We start from the raw sequence: 21,062 nt of genomic DNA, 5'->3' as shown, positions 1-21,062 counted from the left end.
ATTTGTAGGAGATGGATCAATAAGCAGGACTTTTGAGAACAGAGTTATTAATAGGGGAAACAATTTCACAGAGGTAGCTACATGTCAGTGATGTCTAGAAATAATATAATCAATCTAGTATATAACCATGAGATAGGACTTTCTTCCTTCTTGATCATGACTTTTTAGGTTGTTGAACTATGTTATATAGTGTCTTCACTCTCAATGAGCAGTCTGCAGGGGTCCATCAAGTCTACTGATAGTATAACTGGTTTAAAACATTGGCTTTTTTTTTTTTTAAAGGATGGAAACTTACATTAAGTCCAAATGCTGATACTTATTAACTGTTAACCCTCAGCTAATTGTTTAACCCATCTAAGCCCAGTAGCATCATATGTAAAATGGAGTAGCACAGGACCAACCTCCTAGAGTTGCAGACAGGATAAAATGAGCAAATGATAATAACTCCTATTTATTGAGTCCTCATTTTGTACTAGGTACCGTGCTAAGTGCTTTAAATCACTGGTTCTCAACTGGATGCGATTTTGTCCCCCAGGGACATATAAAAATGTTTGGAGACATTTATGATCATCACAACTGCTGGGCAGGGGGAGTGCTACTGGCATCTAGTGGGTAGAGGTCAGATATCTACAGTAGATGTTTAGAGGCTACTGAACATCCTGCAATGCACAGGACAATTCCTCACAACAAAGAATTATCCAGTCCAAAATATCACAGTGTTTAGATTAAGAGATCCTACTTTAGGGATGCCTGGATGGCTCAGTCAGTTAAGCATAAATCCGACTCTCGATTCTGGCTCAGGTCATGATCTCAAGGTTCGTGGGTTCTAGCCCTGCATTGGGATTCTCACTGACCCTGTGGAATCTGCTTGGGATTCTCTCTTGCGCTCTGCACCTCCCCTGTCCTCTCAAAATGAATAAAAACTTAAAAAAGAAATAGGTCCTATTTTAAATGTACCATTAAACCAACAACAGTGCTTTGAGTAGCCAGTATTATGCCCATTTGTAGATGAAGAAACTGAGACCTATAATTAGTGAAGTAATCTGCCCAGTATAGAACTTAGGTCTAACAGCCTAAATTCAAACACAAGTCCATCTGTTCACAGCCTGTATTCTTAACCTCTGTACATAATTATAGTGTTTATCCTAATGCCTAACATATAGTAAGTACTCAATAAATATTAGCTATTGTAATTATTACTAATTAATACCTGGTAGCATGCTATGACGGCTGCTACATTATACCTAAATCTTTTAAAATTACAAAAATAGAGGACTCCCCAATGGTTGGTTATGTAAAGGCCCCTCCTTCTTCCTTCATCTCTTCCTTTCTCTGGCAAATAAATGTCAGCAATTCCCCCTCTTTAATGATTCAGTATCAGCATCCCCTCCTGCTCTTCAATCACAACGAACAAGGCTTTCTAGAGAAAGAAACATTTCCCCATCACCAAAATCATGGGGTGGGGGTGGGGCTTGATTTAAGGAAGAAAAGTTCAAAGAGAAGTAATCACTTTATTTTTAGTTTAATTATTAATTAGTATATGAAGTAGCAGGATTCATCAAGTTTTTGTGTTTTTTTTTTAATTTTTTTCAGAGAGAGCACAAGTGGGGTGGAGCAGACAGAAGGAAAGACAGAATCCAAGGCAGGCTCCAAGCCATCAGCACAAAACCTGACCTGAAGCTTGAACTTTGAACTGTGAGATCATGACCTGAGCTGAGACCAGGAGTCGATGCTCAACCCACTGAGGCACACAGGCACCCCTTCATCAACTATTTTAAAGAAAAAACAGCCACAGGTTACATTTCCTATAACAAAATCTTCAGATTCCAATACAGAAAAAAGTGATGTATTGATAAATGGGGTAAACACTACATTAACTCCTTTGACTTCCCGACACATACTGGAAATAAAATACAAAATATGAAATCCTATAACCTAAGCAATAACCATTCTTTTTTTCCCCTTTAAGAGCCTTTATTTCAATATAAATGCAGCCAAATGATATGGTAACACTGAATAAAAGACTTAGTTATCCGATTTCAAAAGCAATTTGTCTCAAAGAATTTTACACATTAGATTTAAACAGTACCCAGATGGCACAATGACGGTGCTCCAGAAATCATTAAATAAACAAATAACAGATTGTTCCTGAATAACCAAACCTCCCAGGACAAGAGGAAACATGTGAAGAAAGATGTAAAATGAAATAATTAATCATAGTTAACAAAGCAATTATCAAAACTGCAAGACCTACTTTCAGTAGTGAAGTGTTTTGAACAAAATGCGGGCCTCAGTAAATTTTATGACATGAACACCATTATACATAAGTACTAGAAATGAAAGGGAACAAACACCTAGTAAGATTATCTGGGAGTGAGAGGACGAGGATGGTAAAGCAGCTTTAGCTAATCCTGTGCCCATAAAAACGTACAGGTTTTAAGAGTTCTACATCAAAATGCAAACGTTTGGGAGAAGGGAGAGTCATCCAGAAAGTATACCACAGTCACTATGAGAGACAAAAGTGAAAAGTTTGAAGGTAACGTGACAAAAGGAAAGAAAGGATCTGTGACCGGGTTTTCTCTAAGACCAATAACTATAGAACACTCTGCCCCTAAATATTATGTTAGCCAAAAATTGCTATGCCTTTGAAACCCATCTATCTCCATCATTTAAAAGATGTAGTATTTTCTAATTTGAATGCTCATTTTTAAGAATGTCCCCTAAAAATGAGAAAACATATGACTAAAAATTAGTAGCTATATTTCATGATACGTGAAAACATCTCTTGTATCTGTTACTTTATAGTAACCTTTAAAACATCCTCACCACATACCTTTAAAAGCCAACTTATTGTCTCACACTTACCTCCTGCAGTTTAGACTGTATCCACTGGCCCAAGAGTGCAAAACTATCTCGAGGACAAACAGCCCAAATCATTGTGAGCAAAATCATACCTAGGAAATCCAGTAAGTGAACCAAGCTAGCCTTTTCTGCCTGAGAATAATCAAAATAATGAAAATTACATTTAATAAATTAAGACAGTGTAACCTTAGATTTTCTAGCTCATGATGTGTAATCACATTAAATAATTACATGTTTAAACTTACCTTCACCAACTAAGATCACATGTTCTTTTTCTTCTGTGTGTTTTTCTTTCCATCCCTTGCTTACAGGTATAAACATTCATTCAACTAACATGTACTGAACCACTTACTATCACTCAGATACAATGACAGGTTCACAGATATGAATAGAAGTTCACTAACCTATAGTTCTTATATTAACAAGCATAATAATCTTGTGAAATAGGTACAATTATCCCTCTTTTATAAAGAAACTAAGATGGGAGGAACTAAAAGAGTTGCCAAAATTCACACAGCTATTAGTAAAAGGACAAGGAATCAAACCCAGAAGTTTTAGTTTCTAATGTTATTGTTAAATTTTTTTTAAAGGAAATAAATGTGCTCATTATGCTTATACCTTATACCTTCGGATAGACTAAACACTGCTTAACATATGAAATAGTTAAGAAAAATTCAGAAAAAGACTGGAAATTTATTTTTAGTAAAAAACTTCTGGACTTCATGACCTAATATATGCAGTATGATTCATTTATGCAAGTTTGCAATTTTATCACTCTGGTATTTCTCACTAGGAAATTGAGTTCTATAAAGTTTTATATTTATAGAACTAACCAATTTTACTTAAAATAGTTGTTTTAAGTAATAATTTCTAAATACAAGTTTAACGCACTGGATTGTTCACATTCCCCATTAAAGATGATTAATAAATGCTGATAATACAGGAATCATTACTTGATATATGAAACATGGCTGACAACTAAAAACAACCACACGGAACACTTCTTGTAACAATATAATCTGTCCTCACAAAGCATTCTTTGCTTCATTATACAAACTGTGTGTCATGAAAAACAATTATGGAATTATTTTAGCACAGAAGAATAACACTACAAATGATGAAGTCATTATAAAAGAGAAAATCCTTATTATTATTAAAGAATATAATTACCCATTACATAGTCTTAGAAAACTAAAAAAAATTTTTAAATATGTATTTGTGGAAGGAAGAAAACATGGAGACTGCTAAAAGAGAAAATATAGTGCTGATGATGTCTAAGGCCTCTACAAAGAAATATTAATAACTACTTTCAATTTTTAAGACTGTTATTGTCTTTTTATGTCTTATCTAATTAGTGTTCTGCTCTGACAGAGATGACAACAATATGCTGAATGAGACAGTGAACTAGAGGCCAGAAAAATAAAGGTGTATGTAATATGAGTATCTTTTAAATGCTAAAATTGGCCAAAACTGATTTTGCAGTTATGAAGTCTTTTCTTGAAAGACAATCTTTTTCGATTGCTTAGATTTATTCTTATATAGATCTATTTAAGGAAAATTTTTTTTATGTTTTTCTATAATTCAGAAGAAATAAATGAGATAATTACTGTTTGTGCTTCAGAAAAGCACAACTGTGACCCACCTCAACTTATTAGTACTTTAAGGAATAGACAGAATTTGAAATGACTTTTAAGGAGATTAATAACACTAGCATTTCCATTTAAAGTTAATATTACTTACATTTCTGACATAACATTTCACAATCCTTTCACTATTTACCTTCATGTTTTCAACAGAAAATACACCTCTCTCTAGTTAATGTGGACAAAATGTACTTATTTTTAATATTATTTTTAATAAAAATAAATATATGAATAAACAAATACATTAGCTTTTTGTACTCATACCAAGTCAAACAGATGTGTATTTACAGAACCGTAAATCAACCTGAATTCTATGATCCATTAAAAAAAAAGGCTGCCAATACCCAGGTAACTGTGGTAAAAGAAAGCAGGGCTGGATTTGCAAACAGAAGACCTGGGTTAAAGTCCCAGTTGGCCAGTTGACCACATTACTCATGTTACTCCAAGTCTTTTTAAACATTAGTTTCCTCATACATAATGTAGGGATATTAAATACATACTTAATGAGGATGGTATTAAAATTATAATTGAGAAGGTAAGTATTTAAAAGCTCAGCAAACTGTAAAATGGCAAGGTATCATTATTATTACTCTGCATTAATTATATATGGCATATCATTCTAGAGATTTTCAGAGATGCTCCAAGCCATCTTCTGAGACTGAATAAAAAAGCAAGAAAACTGATTTACCCACTTAAATAGTAATATCACTTTCATATAGTTAACTTTCAGACTAGATTACAAGTATGTTAATAATTATGGAGAGTTTAAAATCTAATTTGAAATAATTAGAGGTTGAGAATAATTACTTTTTAGCAAAAGAGACAGCTGATAAAAATAGTACTTAACAGAAACACTAATTATTCAGATATCAAATACTAAAGACCATAAAAATTCTCAAAATTAGCCAGTCATATTTTTTCAGGTAACAGAGTAAGTCAACTGCTAAAAACTAAAATACCATCTTTTAAAGAAAAAGAAAACTGAAAAGATTCAGTTTTACAAGATTTAACTTGCACACTTCAAAGCAGTATTTCAACAACTGAACATTCATCCTAGGTACTTACAGCATGCCCAAGTACTGCATGTGCTATTTCATGGCCCAGAAGAAAGGAAAGTTGATGAATATCAGTTACACTATTTAAAAGCCCAGTGAAGATAAACACTTGTCCATTCTGCACCATAAAGAAAATAATGTAAGTAATTGGAACACCTTAAAAAAAAAACAAGGATATTAAATTTACGATTTAAAGTTAGATGGGAGAACATTTACTTACTGGAAGCACAAAGGCATTTATATCTGGGGAATCAACCACATGAATAGTCCAATTGATCTCAGAGATCCCTGGAATATCTTTATTGCACTCAATCAAATGATAAACCACTTCTTTGACCATTAGGTATCGGGCATCCTTCTCAGTTAGCATATCATTTTTAAACTCTTCCATCCACTGAAAGATTAAAAAGTCATCTTTATTTTAAGAGAGTTTTAGCTCAGCAAAATGTTTATATTGCTTCATGAAGAGTTAAATGGCTACTTATTGTTGAACATTTTAATTTTTAATTATGTAAAAATCTACATATACAAAACACTTCAATTCTTAAGTTTGAATTATTCATGCAAAGGCAATGTGCTTTCTCACAAATGGAATAAATTCTAATAACTAAGATTTTTCATATAAATTGGTTGAAATAAAACTTTCATCTTTTCTATTAGCCTATAAACAAATAAAATGTTTAAATATTATTTCTACTTTCCTAAATATTTCAGAAAACAAAATACTGCCTAGGAAACAAAGATTTCATATAAGGAAGAACAATATAAAAGAAAATTACTTTCATAACCCACTGACTAGAAAAACACCCTATACTTAATTTAAAAAGTTAAACTTCTAAAAAGAAAAGGACATTTTGGGGACACCTGGGTGGCTCAGTTGGTTAGAAATCCAGCTTCGGTTCAGGTCATGATCTTGAGGTCAGTGAGTTTGAGCCCCACGTCGGGCTCTATGCTGACAGTTTGGAGCCTAGAGCCTGCTTTGGATTCTGTCTCCCTCTCTCTCTGCCCCTCCCCAGCTCAAATTCTGTTCTGTCTCTCAAAAATGAATAAACATTAAAAAAAAATTTTTTTAAAAAAGGACATTTCATTAATTTTAAGTGTTTTATTCACACAGAATGATAGGAAATTACTGAAATTTTAGAACTAACATGCATGTCATTTTCTCTACACCATGTAGAGTAGGACTAGCCACTGTACGAACACACTTTCTGAAGCTATATTCATGAGAAACCCTTTCAAGTATAGGAAAATTAAGGGTGTTCTGAAAATATCACATTAATTTCCATAAAATGTGTAGCTTCGTTCACATATAGATCAAGAAGTTTAGAATCTTCTTCCCTTAGATGTATTAAAAACAGATGATTTTGTAGAATTGAATCTGCAATAGTCTTTATATCAATACCATTTTTTAAAAGCACAAGTCACCAATGTAAATAAACTGAAACAACTATTAACCCATATGAAGGAAATAAAACAAGCAAAATTATATATAATTATAGTACTTTACCATATCCCTATAGGAACATGTGCTTGAATTTTAGTATCAAGCAGGTTATTTTATTTGTAGGCTAAAAAAAAAGAGTATTATGTACATATATATTATTTTTTAAAGCTTCTGAGTGAGACAAATGGTGGAAGATACACAAATTTAACACTAGGCCTATCTCAATCTTTCCAGAACACTCTCCTCAAACCTGCTTCAGACAAGACTACCCTAGAAACATCTCCAGTCTCTGTAAAAGCTCTACTAGAAAAGATGCATCTTTTTTGTGAAAAAACATTGTTATTTCTTTTTTAAGGTAACTTTCCACTGACAAACTCAGAAGCTTAACTGAAATAAAAAGACAAAGACTTCACCAAAGTGGTCAAGTGAGACCATGAGACATCAATTCAATAAATACTGATCGAGTATATACTAGGTGTGTGCTCACAACTGGAGAAAGGGTCTGTCCTCAAGAAACTCACAGTGGTATAAAATGCTTAACTATCTGAGTTACTGTACTTTCTAAAGAAGTAAGGCTTCTTGGGGCTCCTGGGTGGCTCAGTCAGTTAAGCATCCAACTTTTGATTTCAGCTCAGGTCATAATCTCATGTTTCCTGAGTTTGAGCCCCACCACAGGCTCTGTGCTAGCAGCACGGAGCCTGCTTGGGATTCTCTTTCTCCCTCTCTCTCTGCCCCTCCCCTGCTTGTAATCTCTTGATAAAAATAAAAAACATTAAAAAAAAAAAAAAAGACTTAAGGCTTCTGAATTCCAACTTGATTTTGCATTCAAAAAATATAATTGCCAAAAATGAGGTTTTGGAAAAAATTACCATATTCTACATTACTTTCAAGGTACAAAAATTCATATTACATATCTACTTATCCAAAAAATATGTACTAAACACTACCTTCTACATTGTGCTAGTACTTAATATAAAATGATAAAAACAGACAGGGTCTTGGTTCCCAAAGAGCTTAGTCTAACAAAGGAGACAGATCAGTAAAGAAATAATTATGCAAATAACAATTATGTTACCTCCATGATAAGTGATTCAAAGGAAAAGTACAGTATGCAAAAAGAAAATAAAAGCAGGAGACCTGACCCCAATATAGCCAAGCACTGGACACAATTATAAATGAGCTGATTCATAATTCAGTCTGTATGAAGGATTCCCACTAGAGCATAATGTAGCCAACCTGCCTAACCCAGTCTGGATAATCAAGGAAGACTTTCCTGAGAAAGTGACATTTAAGGTGGCATGTGATGAGCAGGAATTAGCTGGATGAATGAAAGGAAATGCAATGTAGGTAGCAGGAATACTAAGTATGAAACTTTGGAGGCCTTTTGGGAAAATGTGAATTTTCTATCAAAGACTAACATAAAAAAGTAGTGCATCTTTCATACTTAAGAAACTTTGCCGCTTTGAGTATTATATTAAGCAATCTAATTATAAACAATTCTCACTACTTACTGCTTCATATTCCAGTTCGGATAAAAGTTTGAAATGTTCTTTCCCCAATAATAGTAGCTTATTCCTTCCTGTGATAGGACTCACTTCCAGGTGAGTAAAATAAAACACTACAAAGAGCAATCCAAAACTACTGAAACAAAGGAATAACTTCCATTTATTCTTCCTTAAACTTTCTTTAAATAGTTCCTTCTTGTTAGGAGGAAGTGCCTGCCACCATTTCCTTATGCCCCTAGAGCAGAAAGAAAAATTCAAAGTTCTGACAATAGTATCAGCACATATCAACAAAACTTAATCTTATACTAGAATTCTATGTCATCAAATAGTTGAATTTTTGTGAAATATTTCTCTGTATAGATGGGTTTTCTCCATTTATAAAATTCTTAGCTAAATGATGAAAAAGTAGCCAGTTATAAAAATTCTAAAGCTCATTTAAAGTTTCTTCTCATTTTAAAGGTGAACACTAAATGAGTAGCTATTTTACAACTACCACTAGTTAACATTTATTGACTGTTTACCACATGCAAGCTACTGTTCTAATTGTTATACATGTGTCATCTCACTTCATCTTCACAAAAACCCTGTTACCAAAGATAAAACTTAGACAGAGAGAACTGTCCGAGGACTTGTCCAAGGTTGCAGAGGTGATAAGGGAAAACCAGGCAAGGAAGACCATGTGATCCTAGAGTATGGGTACTTAACCACTACAGCACAATCATCTATACCTGTAACCACAATTCACTCCCCCTGCTCATCAGACTTCCAGCACAATCTGCCAGTACTTCAGCAAGGTACAAGGGAAACTACCTCAGCATTGATTTTAGAAATAAACACTGCTCACCAGCAGAAACTTCACTATCCCCTCAAGAACATAATAAAGGAAAGGTAATAAGGGCATAAACATCGTAAACGAGAAAATGAGAGACTGTGTAGTTAACACATGGAGGTCTAATTTCTACCAGGCAACAATACTCCCTGCTGGTTATCAGAGATCACAGACATTTTGACAAGCAATGTTTTCAACAACAAGACAAAATTTTTCCTAGTGAGTTCATCTGTGAAATCACAACAAAAGTTTAAGATATATACATCATTCTCTTGACAAAATCCATCTTACAAAATAACTTCAAGTTATTTTAATTTTATTAAGTGACACTCCTAAGATGCCTCAAAGTGTCCCAACCTGAAAAGACTTAGGCCAGACCATGAAGTATATTTATTTCCCATTTAAAACTTCATATGACTTATCATCTGCCTTCAATGTATGATGAAAACACAGCTTAAAAGAAAATGTTAAGTGATTACAATGGAAACAACAACAAAAAGTTAAAAATAATATTAAAAAGGATGAGAAAGAGCCATTGGCCTAAGACCCTGGGCTGAGTTATGACAAAGATCCTTTCTTGCACCAGACTCTACTTAGGCTCCCCTGAACTTTTTTCAACTAGGCCTCACTTCTGGACTTCCATATTCATCTCTGCATTGTCCAGGTTTAGCAAGAATCCTGCTAAGTCAGGTTAAACAGAATTTCCCCATCCTCCATATCTTATCACCCTCGATACCTGATCGAGTTCCTCATCAGTCTCCAGCCTCCAGATGATGTCTGATCACACTCACCTGCCTTTAGCAAGAAGCCTAGTGGGGTCAGGTTAGGGAGAATCCCCACTTATTCCTGATGCTTCGTCTGAGTAATTTTCTATCCACCAAACCCCACCCTGCTTCTCAGCTATAAATTCCCAATTGCCCATGGTATATTCAGATTAACTCTGGTTCTATACTTAGGTCTCTCTTCCCCTACTGCAAAAGTTCTGCATAAATCTGTGTTTACTGCTTTAACTGTTTTCTAGCTCTGGTCTTCTCTGACAGTCGTTACCTACAACTAGAGCTAACACAACTGTATATTTTCTGGGTGCCGGTGTCAAATCACAGAAAACTGGGTTGGTTTGTATGGGAGTAAGAGAGCTAGAAAGGCCTTCACAGTCATCAAATGTAAGAATGACGAGACAATGCTTAACTTTACCTTTCTTTGTTCTTCATGGAGCAAATAAGAGAAAACAAGATTAATTACGGGGGGAGGTTTAAATTAAATAAAAGGTACTATTTAGCTGTGAAAACATAATTATTATGAAGGACTACCCAAAAGAAAATAACAAAGATGTGATGGAAATAGAACTGAAAAATAGATGCTGATTAAGCATTAACTTGGCTAGGAATGAGCCTATTCTTAAATAAGTGAACTCCCAGTTTCATGACCCGTTGCCTCAGATTTCGTAAAATAAAAAGTTATGTTTTTAAGTATTGTTCTTACAAACTATACCCAACATTTCTCATTCTTGTAATCAAAATAGAAGATCGTTTAAAAAGTGTCCTATATAATTTTTTAAAGATCTCATTTTTATACTATAATATGTAGTAAATTATTTCAAGATTAAATCATTTCTAACAAAACTGGGTAGAACCAACCGTTTGGAAACTTAATTTTGAGCTAAATATGGGAGGGAAATCTAACAAGTTTTCTTTAAAAGTACAGTTTTACAAATACCTTTTAAGTTTTTTTTGTTTGTTTTTTGTTTTTTTTTTTAAAGCTTTTTACCTGCCTACAATGATTGCAAATAGTTTCTGCACTGGTTTAAGAATAATCAACAAGAGAGGAACCGGAGCAGCTTGAAACCGAGGAGAAGTGTGGAAACTCCTGATGTCTCTCTCTCTCATGCGAAGACACTTTAGGGGACACAATACTGAGAGAAAAGGAGCTCCTGCAACTTCTTCTATCAGGAGTTGTCTTGAAAAAGAGTCATTCCGTGCACCACATGTTGGGGTAACCTTCCAAATTTCTTTATGGCTCACGCTCAAGAGGCATCCTGGTCTTTTGGTATTAAGAGTCCTATAAGAATAAAAATTTTTAGGCAGAAAAGTCAACGTATCACACTGCTGTACTCCCAGACCCTGATACTTATTAACTGTATGAGTAATTTGTACTTGATGGGAGTCTGGTGAGGTGACAGCTAGTGTGTTACACAGTCTCCAGTTGGTCAGCAAATGAAATCGGAAGAAAACACAGTTTCTACTAGCAGATTGCAGTCCATAGATGAAGCTCATCTTTCTTCTCCTGGATTATCTGGAACACAAAAAATAAGTTATAAATACCTCTGGAAATACTTATTTATAAAACTGTTGCTGTTCAGTTGTTCTTCCCTTGACACATCTCAGACTGAATTATCTTAGGTTTCTACTCACCAGCCCTATAGCAATGCCTCTCAGCAATACAAACCAAAGAGGTTAAAAAAAAAAAAAAAAAAAAAAAAAGGTTTTGCTCACTTCTTTTTACTCTACAACATATACTTTAGAAACTTGGTTGTTGTTGTTTTTTTTCTTCTTTCATTTTTTAGTTTTGCTTGGGGGAAGTCTGTTTTTATTTTAACAGTTAAATTACTGGGGATTAAGAAATGGATTAAACAAACAAACAAAAACAGTCAACTTTAGTAATTGGCAGTAACTAGGAGGCATTACAGAAAAGCATGTAATGGAATAGTAAGATCTAAGTTTTAAAATGTATTTTTTAAAATACAAATTTGATGCAGAAAAGCATTTGACAAAATACAGCATCCCTTCTTAAAAACCCTTAAGAAAGTAGGAATAGAAGGATCATACCTCAAGATCATAAGGGCCAACACAAAAAAACCCCACCACTAATATCTCCCTCAGTGGGGAAAAACTGAGAGCTTACGCCCTAAGGTCAGGAACATGATAAGGATGTCCACTCTCATCACTGTTATTCATCATAGTGTTGAAAGTCCTACCTCAGCAATCAGACAACACAAAGAAATAAAAGGCATCAAAATTGGCAAGAAGAAGTCAAACTTTCACTCTTCACAGATGACACGATACTCGATGTGGAAAACCTAAAGACTCCACCAAAAAACTGCTAAAACTGATACATGAATTCAGCAAAGTTGCAGGATATAAAATCAATGCACGGAAATTGGTTGCATTTCTATACACCAATAATGAAGCGAGAAATCAAGGAAACGATCCCATTTACAACTGCACCAAAAGTCATAAAATATCTAGGAATAAACCTAACCAAAGAGATAAAAGATCTATACAATGAAAACTATACAAAGCTCATGAAAGAAACTGAAGAAGTCACACAAAAGAATGGAAAAACATTCCATGCTCATGGTTTGGAAGAACAAATATTGTTAAAATGTCAATAGTACACAAAGCAATCTACACATTCAAAACAATCCCTATCAAAATAACACCAGCATTCTTCACAGAGCTAGTAAAAACAATTCTAAATGTGTATGCAACCAAAAAAGCCCCCGAATAGCCAAAGCAATCTTGAAAAAGAAAACCAAAGAAGGAGGCATCACCATCCCGAACTTCAAGCTGTATTACAACACTGTAATCATCAAGACAGTATGGTAATGGCACAAAAACAGACACTCAGATCAGTGGAACAGAATAGAGATCTCAGAAATGGACCCACAAACGTACAGTCAACTTATCTTTAACAAAGCAGGAAAGAATATCCTATGAAAAAAAGTCTCTTTAGCTAATGGTGCTGGGAGAACTGGACAGCAACATGCAGAAAAATGAACCTGGACCACTTTCTTACACCATACACAAAAATAAACTCAAAATGGAAGAAAGACCTAAACATAAGACAAGAGGCCATCAAAATCCTAGAGGAGACTACAGGCAGCAATCTCTTTGACTTCGGCTGCAACAACTTCTACCTTAACGGGTCTCTGAAGGCAAAGGAAACAAAAACAAAAATGAACTACTGGTAACACATCAAGATAAAAATCTTCTCCACAGCATAGGAAACAGAAATAATCAGCAAAACTAAAACGCAACTGATGGAATGGGAAAAGATATTTGCAAATGACATACCAGATAAAGGGTTACTATACAAAATCTATAAATCGCTTGTCAAACTCAACACCCAAAAACCAAATAATCCAGTGAAGAAATGGGCAAAAGACCTGAATAGACACTTCTCCAAAGAAACATCCAGATGGCCAACCAACCCATGAAAAAATGCTCAACATCACTCATCATCAGGGAAATACAAATCAAAACCACAAAGAGATACCACCTCACACCTGTAAGAATGGTTAAAATCAACAAGTCAGGCAACAACAGATATTGGCGAGTATGTGGAGAAAGAGGAACCGTTTTGCACTGCTGGGGGGAATGCAAACTGGTGCGGCCACTCTGGAAAACAGTATGGAGGTTCCTCAAAAAATTAAAAATAGAACTACCCTACGAGCCAGCAATTGCACTACTAGGTATTTAACCAAAGGATACAGGAGTGGTGATTTGAAGGGGCACATGCACCCCAATGTTTATAGCAGTGCTATTGACGATGGCCAAAGTATGGAAAGAGCCCAAATGTCCATCGACAGATGAATGGATAAAGAAGAGGGGTGACTGGGCGGCTCAGTCAGTTAAGCAATGGACTCCAGCTCAGGTCATGATCTTGCAGTTCACGAGTTCAAGCCCCACATCAGGCCATTTGGCTCTGTGCTGACAGCTCAGAGCCTGGAGCCTGCTTCAGATTCTGTGTCCCTCTCTCTGCCCCTCCCCCGGTCACACTCTGTTTCTCTCTCTCTCTCAAAAATAAACATTTAAAAACAAATATGTTGTATATAGATACAATGAAGTATTACTCATCAATCAAAAAGAATGAAATCTTGCCATTTGCAACAAATTGGATGGAACTAGAGTGTATTATAAGTGAAATCATTAAAAAATAATAATAATAAAAAAAATAAGTGAAATCAGTCAGTTAGAGAAAGACAAATATCATATGACTTCACTCGTGTGTAATTTAAGATACAAAACAGATGAACATAAGGGAAGGGAAGCAAAAATAATATAAAAACAGGGAGGGGGGACAAAATACAAAAGACTCTTAAATATAGAGAACTGAGGGTTGCTGCAGGGGTTTTGGGTGGGGGGATGGGCTAAATGGACAAGGGGCATTAGGGAGGACACTTGCTGGGATGAGCACTGGGTGTTACACACAGAGGATGAATCACTGGATTCTCCTCCTGAAATCATTATTGCACTATATGTTAACTAATTTGGATGTAAATTTAAAATACATATTTAAAAAATAAATATAAAATAAAATACAAACTTGATCCTTTCACATATAATCCTGGCACTTTTAATTGGGGTCAAGATGGAATAAGAGGAACTGAAAACAAGTGAAAAAACAGAATAAATACAACAATGGTTTCAAAACACTGGACATTAGGCAATGAAGAATAAGTGACGCCTGAGAGATGGGAAATAAATTAACTGAGTCCTACAATTGCCCCAAGTTCCTGCCTGGAGAGTTTCCCGGCCACTATGCAGACAGGGCAAACCTAGCACAGCCCACAAGTGGCCCTAAATTGGAGAGATGAAGCTGGGAGTTCAAGTAGGCCATAGTAGCTAGACCTCGCAGAGCACAGTATGAGAGAAGACACAACTGTGCAGAAAAAGAACTCCAGAGTGTGTCCTGCAGAAAAATCTGCCTCCTATATTCAGCTGAGTTCTGATCAGGGCACTCATGTGAGGAAAGTCCTTGGAGGTGGGAAAGAATCACCTGACAGGATTAGAGGAGCAACATGCAGGACTCATGGAGCATCTGGCCTATTTACACTCTTCAAAGCAGAAAACCTTTTAACTCATGGGGCACTGGGTAGAGTACTCAGAGGGTTTTGCCTCATTAGAGAAAAAGTAGTCCTAGAATAAAAGTTACTCTAGCCCTAACAAAGATTAAAGGCAATACTCAACAAGATCAAACTGTTTCTAAGTAGCTAAACCACATCCTAGAAAAAAGCTCAAAAACAGTTGTTAAGATTACAAAAATATCCACCACTTAACAAGGTACAATTTATAATTAAAAATTGCCAGGCAGCAAAGATGCAGGATATGTAAACCTTAATTAAGAAAAACACTAATAAAAACTAACTCTTAAGTAGCATGAATGACAGCATTGACAAAGATATTGAAGTGCTTATTATAACTATATTCCATGTGTTTAAGAAGCTAAAGGTAATTTGAGAGTGTTAGACATGGAATATGTTTTTTTAGAAGACTTACATTGAACTTCTAGACAAGAAAACTAGTGTCTTCTATGAAAAATACACTAGATGAGACTAACAGCAGATTAGATATTATAACAATGAAATAAAGACTTGTGAATTTGACGGATCAATAGAAACCAAGAAAGCCAAAATAGAAAACCAAGAGAAAAAATGCACAGAGCATCAACAAGGTATAGGATAACTCAAGCGGCCTAACATATGTATAACTGGAGTCCCTGAAAAGTGGGAAGGCATGGTAGGTAGACAATAAAAAGAAACAAGAATGGCCAACATTTTCCAAATTTGATGAAAACTGTAAACCAACAAATCCAACAAGTTTAAAACACACACACACACACACATAAACACAAAGGAAACTTACTCCAAGGTATATCCTAGTTAAATTTCTTAAAACCAATGGAAGAGAAAATCTTAAATTTCACATTTTAGATGAAATGGATCAACTTCCTGAAAAACACAAACTACCAAAGCTAACTCAGAAAGAAATTGATCTGAACAGCCCTATATCTATTATTTTAATTTAACTTACAGTTAAAAACCTTCCCACAAAGAAAGCTCCAGGCCCAAATAGCTTCACTGGGGAATTCTGTCAAACAGTTAAGGAATAATTAAAAATAATTCTATTCAAACTCTTCCAGGAAATTGAAAAGAAATGAATAATTTGCATTTCATTCCATAAGACCAGCATTACCATGCATGATACTAAAGCCAGAAAAAAACTTACAAGACTATAAAGTACTATCTCTCATCAACACAGACAGAAAAAATTCTTAATATTTTAGAAAATCTAATTCAACAATATATATAAAGACAGTACATCATGACCAGTTGAGGTGTGTCCCAGGAATGCAAGGTTGAAAGAAAAATTCAGCAATCAATGTAATCCACCCTATGCACTGAAAAAGAAACACCATATGATCATCTCAATAGATACAGAAAAAGCATTTGATAAAATCCAACACCCAACCCTGACAAAAAACTCTCATAAACTAGGACATCTACAGAAAACTATAACAGCATATTTATTGGTGAAAGACTATACTTTCCTCCTAAGATCAGGAGAAAAGCACAGATGTTCACTCTCACCACTTAAATTCAATATTATACTAGAGTTCCTAATCAATACAACAGAATTAATACATACATAACTAAATAAATGGCATCCAGACAAGAAATATAGAAGTGGTCTTTATGCCTATGCAATAGGATCATCTCTATAAAAAATCCAAAGGAATCTACAAAAAAAGCTCCTACAATGACTTTAGTTAGGTGTCAGGATACAAAAGCAACATACAAAACAAATTTTATCTCTATATACCAACAAGTGATAGAAGCCAGACCTTACTACCGCCAAAAAAGTGCATACTCTATGATTCCAGCTCTATAATATAAACTGTAGAAAATGCAAAGTAATTATACTTACTTACAGAGAGATCACTGATTGCCTGAGGATGGGAAAGTAAAGAGGATCAGGAGAGGGATTATAAAGTTTTGGAGGCAATGAATATGTTCACTATTTTGCTTGTGATGTAGGTTTCACAGGTGTACACAGAGGTCAAAACTTATACTATATAGCTTACATCTGCATAATTTATTTTATGTCAATTATAAATCAATTAAGCTGTTTTTCAAAAGATACTAAAAACAGGTAACAATCAAATGCAATGTGTGAACTCTGATTAGATCTTAGTTTGAAAGAAAAAAATCAGCTTTGGAAGACAACTGGGATTAATGGGGGAATTCACATATAGATTTGCTTTTAGGTTATTTTAGGTAAGTATTGCTTATTAGGTTATAATGATGTGGTTATGCAGGTGAATAATTTATACCTGAGACACTTGCGGAGGTATCTCTTTATGATGAATAAAACTTACTTTCAACTTGTATCACACACACACACACACACACACACACACACACACTTACATAGGACATAAAGCCAATGCAGTAAAATATTAACAATGGTATCTAAGTCCTGGTTATATATGTGTTCATTAATTTTTTTTCAATTCTTCTGTTTCAAAATCTTCATAATTAAAGTTGGAAGAAAATATGTAAATCTAACTCAACCTAGACTAATACAATATTATCTAGAAAAATAACTTCAGAAAATCTGTTTTAATAAACAGTATTACCTACATGTTAGACTATTTAAAAGTTACTAACATTTTTTATATAACATTCCACCCTTGCATATAACATAAAATGTGAATAAAGGGCGTGATAAGTAAACATTAACTCCAAGTTAACCCTTTTGGAATTACTACCAATTTTAAATCAGAGTCCACACTTAATACATAATAATCTGATGTTATTAACAAGATACTTTCTAGTTTTTTTCTCCTTTTTTAAACCAAGCTGAAAGTAGTAAAATAACTGAAGTCTAGAAATCATTTCAAAATTAGTATTTGAGTAACCAGTAAGTTTCTTCATTGGCTAGCTGGCTTGTGAGTTACAGATGCAGCATGAAATTCAGTCCCTGCCCTCATGGATGTCATAATCTAGTTGGGGGGGGGGGGGGAATGTATCTAAGTAAGACTATTATGGAATAATAATAAAATACAGTTCCTTATTAAGTGTTATGCACTGTTATGAATTTTTAAAAAAGAAAGGACTACCATGAGTAGCACAATAGTTCAAAGCAACTATTGTTTTTTATGCTGTTTGGGTAGATGCAGAAAAAAAAAGTTTTTAAAGGATTGTTTCAAATGGGGAAGTGTACTTAAGGTTTAACAAAAGAAAGTCTTTTGCTAGAAGTCATACTACAAAAACAACACAAACCCACATTCTTTACTATAGGAGATAAGCTTCAAACACTTGTCCAATCACATGCCCACTTTCTAAGGGCATCCTATAGCCTCAATTTAAGGGATAGGCCCAGACTGTCAATCTTCCCCAGAGACCCCTTCCACTGGCCACAGAGCCAGGCGTGGACATCTGACACTGACAAGACTTTTGGTGAGGTAGTATCAGGCAAAGAAGTACAAGGGTATGTATAATTTGGGGCTGTAATTGGTGCTACACAAAGTAGCACGCAAACAAGAACTGGGAACCAAAACCCTTGCAAAAGAAGTGGATCAAGAGAAATGACGATGGAATCGATCAATGTGCAGAAAGTAAAAGATCATGAAGCCTCAGGGAGAGAAGGAGAGAAAGAGAGAAAGAGAGGGGGCAAGATTCATACCCTCCCAGTTCCCAAGAGTCCACTGTACTTCCTAAATTTAACTGAGCTACATGAGCTTTTACTTTACCCCTAAAACAATTCCCTCTCTTTAAAGGGAAGAGTATCTCATAAATAAATGACCTCTGACTTAATAGGTTACGAGGTACAAAAGTTACACACTTCGTACATAAGCTAATAACATTTTAATATACATGCTGTTTATTACAACTGAGGGTTCCTTCTATACTTTGCAAAGCCAAATTCCCGATTTTCAACACTGAATCAATTCCAGATTAGTAGTGGATTATCTCTGCAGTGACTTTATCATACAACAGATCTCAATCCACATTAAATCAGTCGTGTCAATTCTGCCTCCTTAATGTCTCAATCTAGCCCTTCCTGGGCTCTGTGGCCTTAGGCTGTGGATGACTATATAACCTCCAATCTCTCTGCCCATTTTACCACCAACTCCTACCCCTCCAGTTCGTCCCCCCCAAACAAGAAGTAAAGCTATCTAAACTACAAATCAGACAACAGAATCCTACTCCCACAACTCACTTAAGCCTTACATTGCTAAATATAAGGCAACCATTTTTTTTTAAAAATGGAGATTTGTATAATGACAAAGATATACAAATCTTAAAAATAATACTACTACTTGCCAAAATTCTGTATATCAGGAATGGCAAACTCAGATGTGTAAACCAGCATTGCACAACAGAAACTTCTGCAGTCATAGAAATGTGTCTTCATTGTCCAATGTGCTAACTTCTACCTATGGCTACTGAGCACTTGAAATGTGGCTGGTGTGACTGAGCAAAAGAATTTTTTAGTGTTCGTTTATTTATTGTAAGAGAGAGAGCGCGCACTCATGCCTGAGCAGGGACGGGGCAGAGGGAGTGAGAGAGAGAGAATCCCAAGTAGGCTCTGCGTTGACAACAAGGAACCCAACGCAGGGCTCAAACCTATGAACCATGAGATCATGACCTAAGCCAAAACCAGATGCTCGACCGAACTGAGGCACCCAGACACCCCTTTAGTTCATTTTAGTTCATCTAAAACAAAATGGCCATAGGTGACTAGTGGCTATTGTATTAGCCACAGTGCTAGTCTGTAGAGTCCAGGCAAAGCCATCCTGACACAAATGCAGATTCATGCCTATCTAAAGAAGATGCAACAAGTGTAATGGAATTTGAACTTAGTGTTACCAAACAGTTCAATGTTTTCAAGAAAAGCAAGCAATTCAAACTTTATGTGGAAGTTAGCAGTTTTAAAATGCTGGCAACCAACTTAAAAAAAAAAACAAAAAACAAAGCTTATTAACCACCTTGACCAAACCAACATACACAAGACCCCATTCAGTTTTCCATCTAAATGATGTCATTCATTCATTAAATATTTAATGAGCGCGTCCTACATACCGTATCATACCATTCTGGATGCTGGAGACAACCACAAAAAAAGAGACAAAAATCTCTGCCCAATTTGCAGCAACAGTAATGCTGCAATATGCTAACATACACAAATACAAATACATCTAAAGCAATACATAACAAACTATTCATAGTGGTTATTTTGAGTCACTGTAAAGGATTTTCATCTCATGTATTTCTGTGCTGTTCAAATTTTTACAAGGTGTATTATTTTGTAAGCCCCAAAACTAACAACTATTTTTGTAATTCCCAACGGTTTCCGTGGGCTTCAATAAACTCCTGCATATGAAAGACCAGGCCTCTCATAATGCCACCTCCTACCATTTCTCCAGCCACCTTCCCCGGCTGTCCTTCACCCATTCCTAAGCTCCAGACCCACTGATTTACTTACACCCCTCAGAAAACCTCTCATCTCTAATATCTATGCGCATCAATTGCACAGCTTAGCTCTGCGATTATAGCAAGCAAAGTCTTGCTCATCTCTCATGACTTATGTGAAATTACAAAAAAAAAAAAAAAAAATTCTGACACAGGAGGTACAAGCAAAAGCCCCAAACATTACATGAACATAAAAACATTATCATTGACATCACTGACAATAAACTGTCATTTAGAACAGAAATGGAGCCTGATATTTTGCAATCCCTGGCTTATCCTTGAGAAATGGTAAAAAAAAAAAAAAAAAAATTGGGGGAAGAAACCTATTTATATATTTCACAGAGCCAATGCTAGACTACACAGAGCCTAAGAAAGATTCAGGGCTGGCCTATCCTCTTCAAAGAACGGGAGCAGGTCAACAAACATGGCTGGCAAACTTCAAGGATTACTAAAGTAATGATGTGAGA

General features: G+C 35.2%; 1 protein-coding gene across 4 annotated transcripts in view; it reads right to left on the bottom strand.

Annotated features, from left to right (window-relative positions):
- Positions 1-21,062, bottom strand: part of OMA1 (OMA1 zinc metallopeptidase) — an 83,005-nt gene that overhangs the window by 60,658 nt on the left and 1,285 nt on the right. For 3 of the 4 annotated variants that reach the window (XM_058717242.1, XM_058717239.1, XM_058717241.1), the window contains exons 2-6: positions 11,106-11,630; positions 8,516-8,744; positions 5,781-5,954; positions 5,571-5,678; positions 2,866-2,994 (exon numbers count right to left, since the gene is read on the bottom strand). In XM_058717242.1, the coding sequence (XP_058573225.1) occupies positions 2,866-2,994; positions 5,571-5,678; positions 5,781-5,954; positions 8,516-8,744; positions 11,106-11,611 (1,146 nt within the window). In that variant the 5' untranslated portion in view covers positions 11,612-11,630. Of the gene's footprint in view, positions 1-2,865; positions 2,995-5,570; positions 5,679-5,780; positions 5,955-8,515; positions 8,745-11,105; positions 11,631-12,239; positions 12,401-21,062 lie in introns of those variants that run through there. The other variant, XM_058717240.1, reaches the window with a different exon arrangement.

This window comes from Neofelis nebulosa, chromosome 2 (genome assembly GCF_028018385.1).
Source record: "Neofelis nebulosa isolate mNeoNeb1 chromosome 2, mNeoNeb1.pri, whole genome shotgun sequence".
Classification (NCBI taxonomy): Eukaryota; Metazoa; Chordata; class Mammalia; order Carnivora; family Felidae; genus Neofelis; species Neofelis nebulosa.
This window is presented reverse-complemented; position numbering and strand designations above follow the sequence as displayed.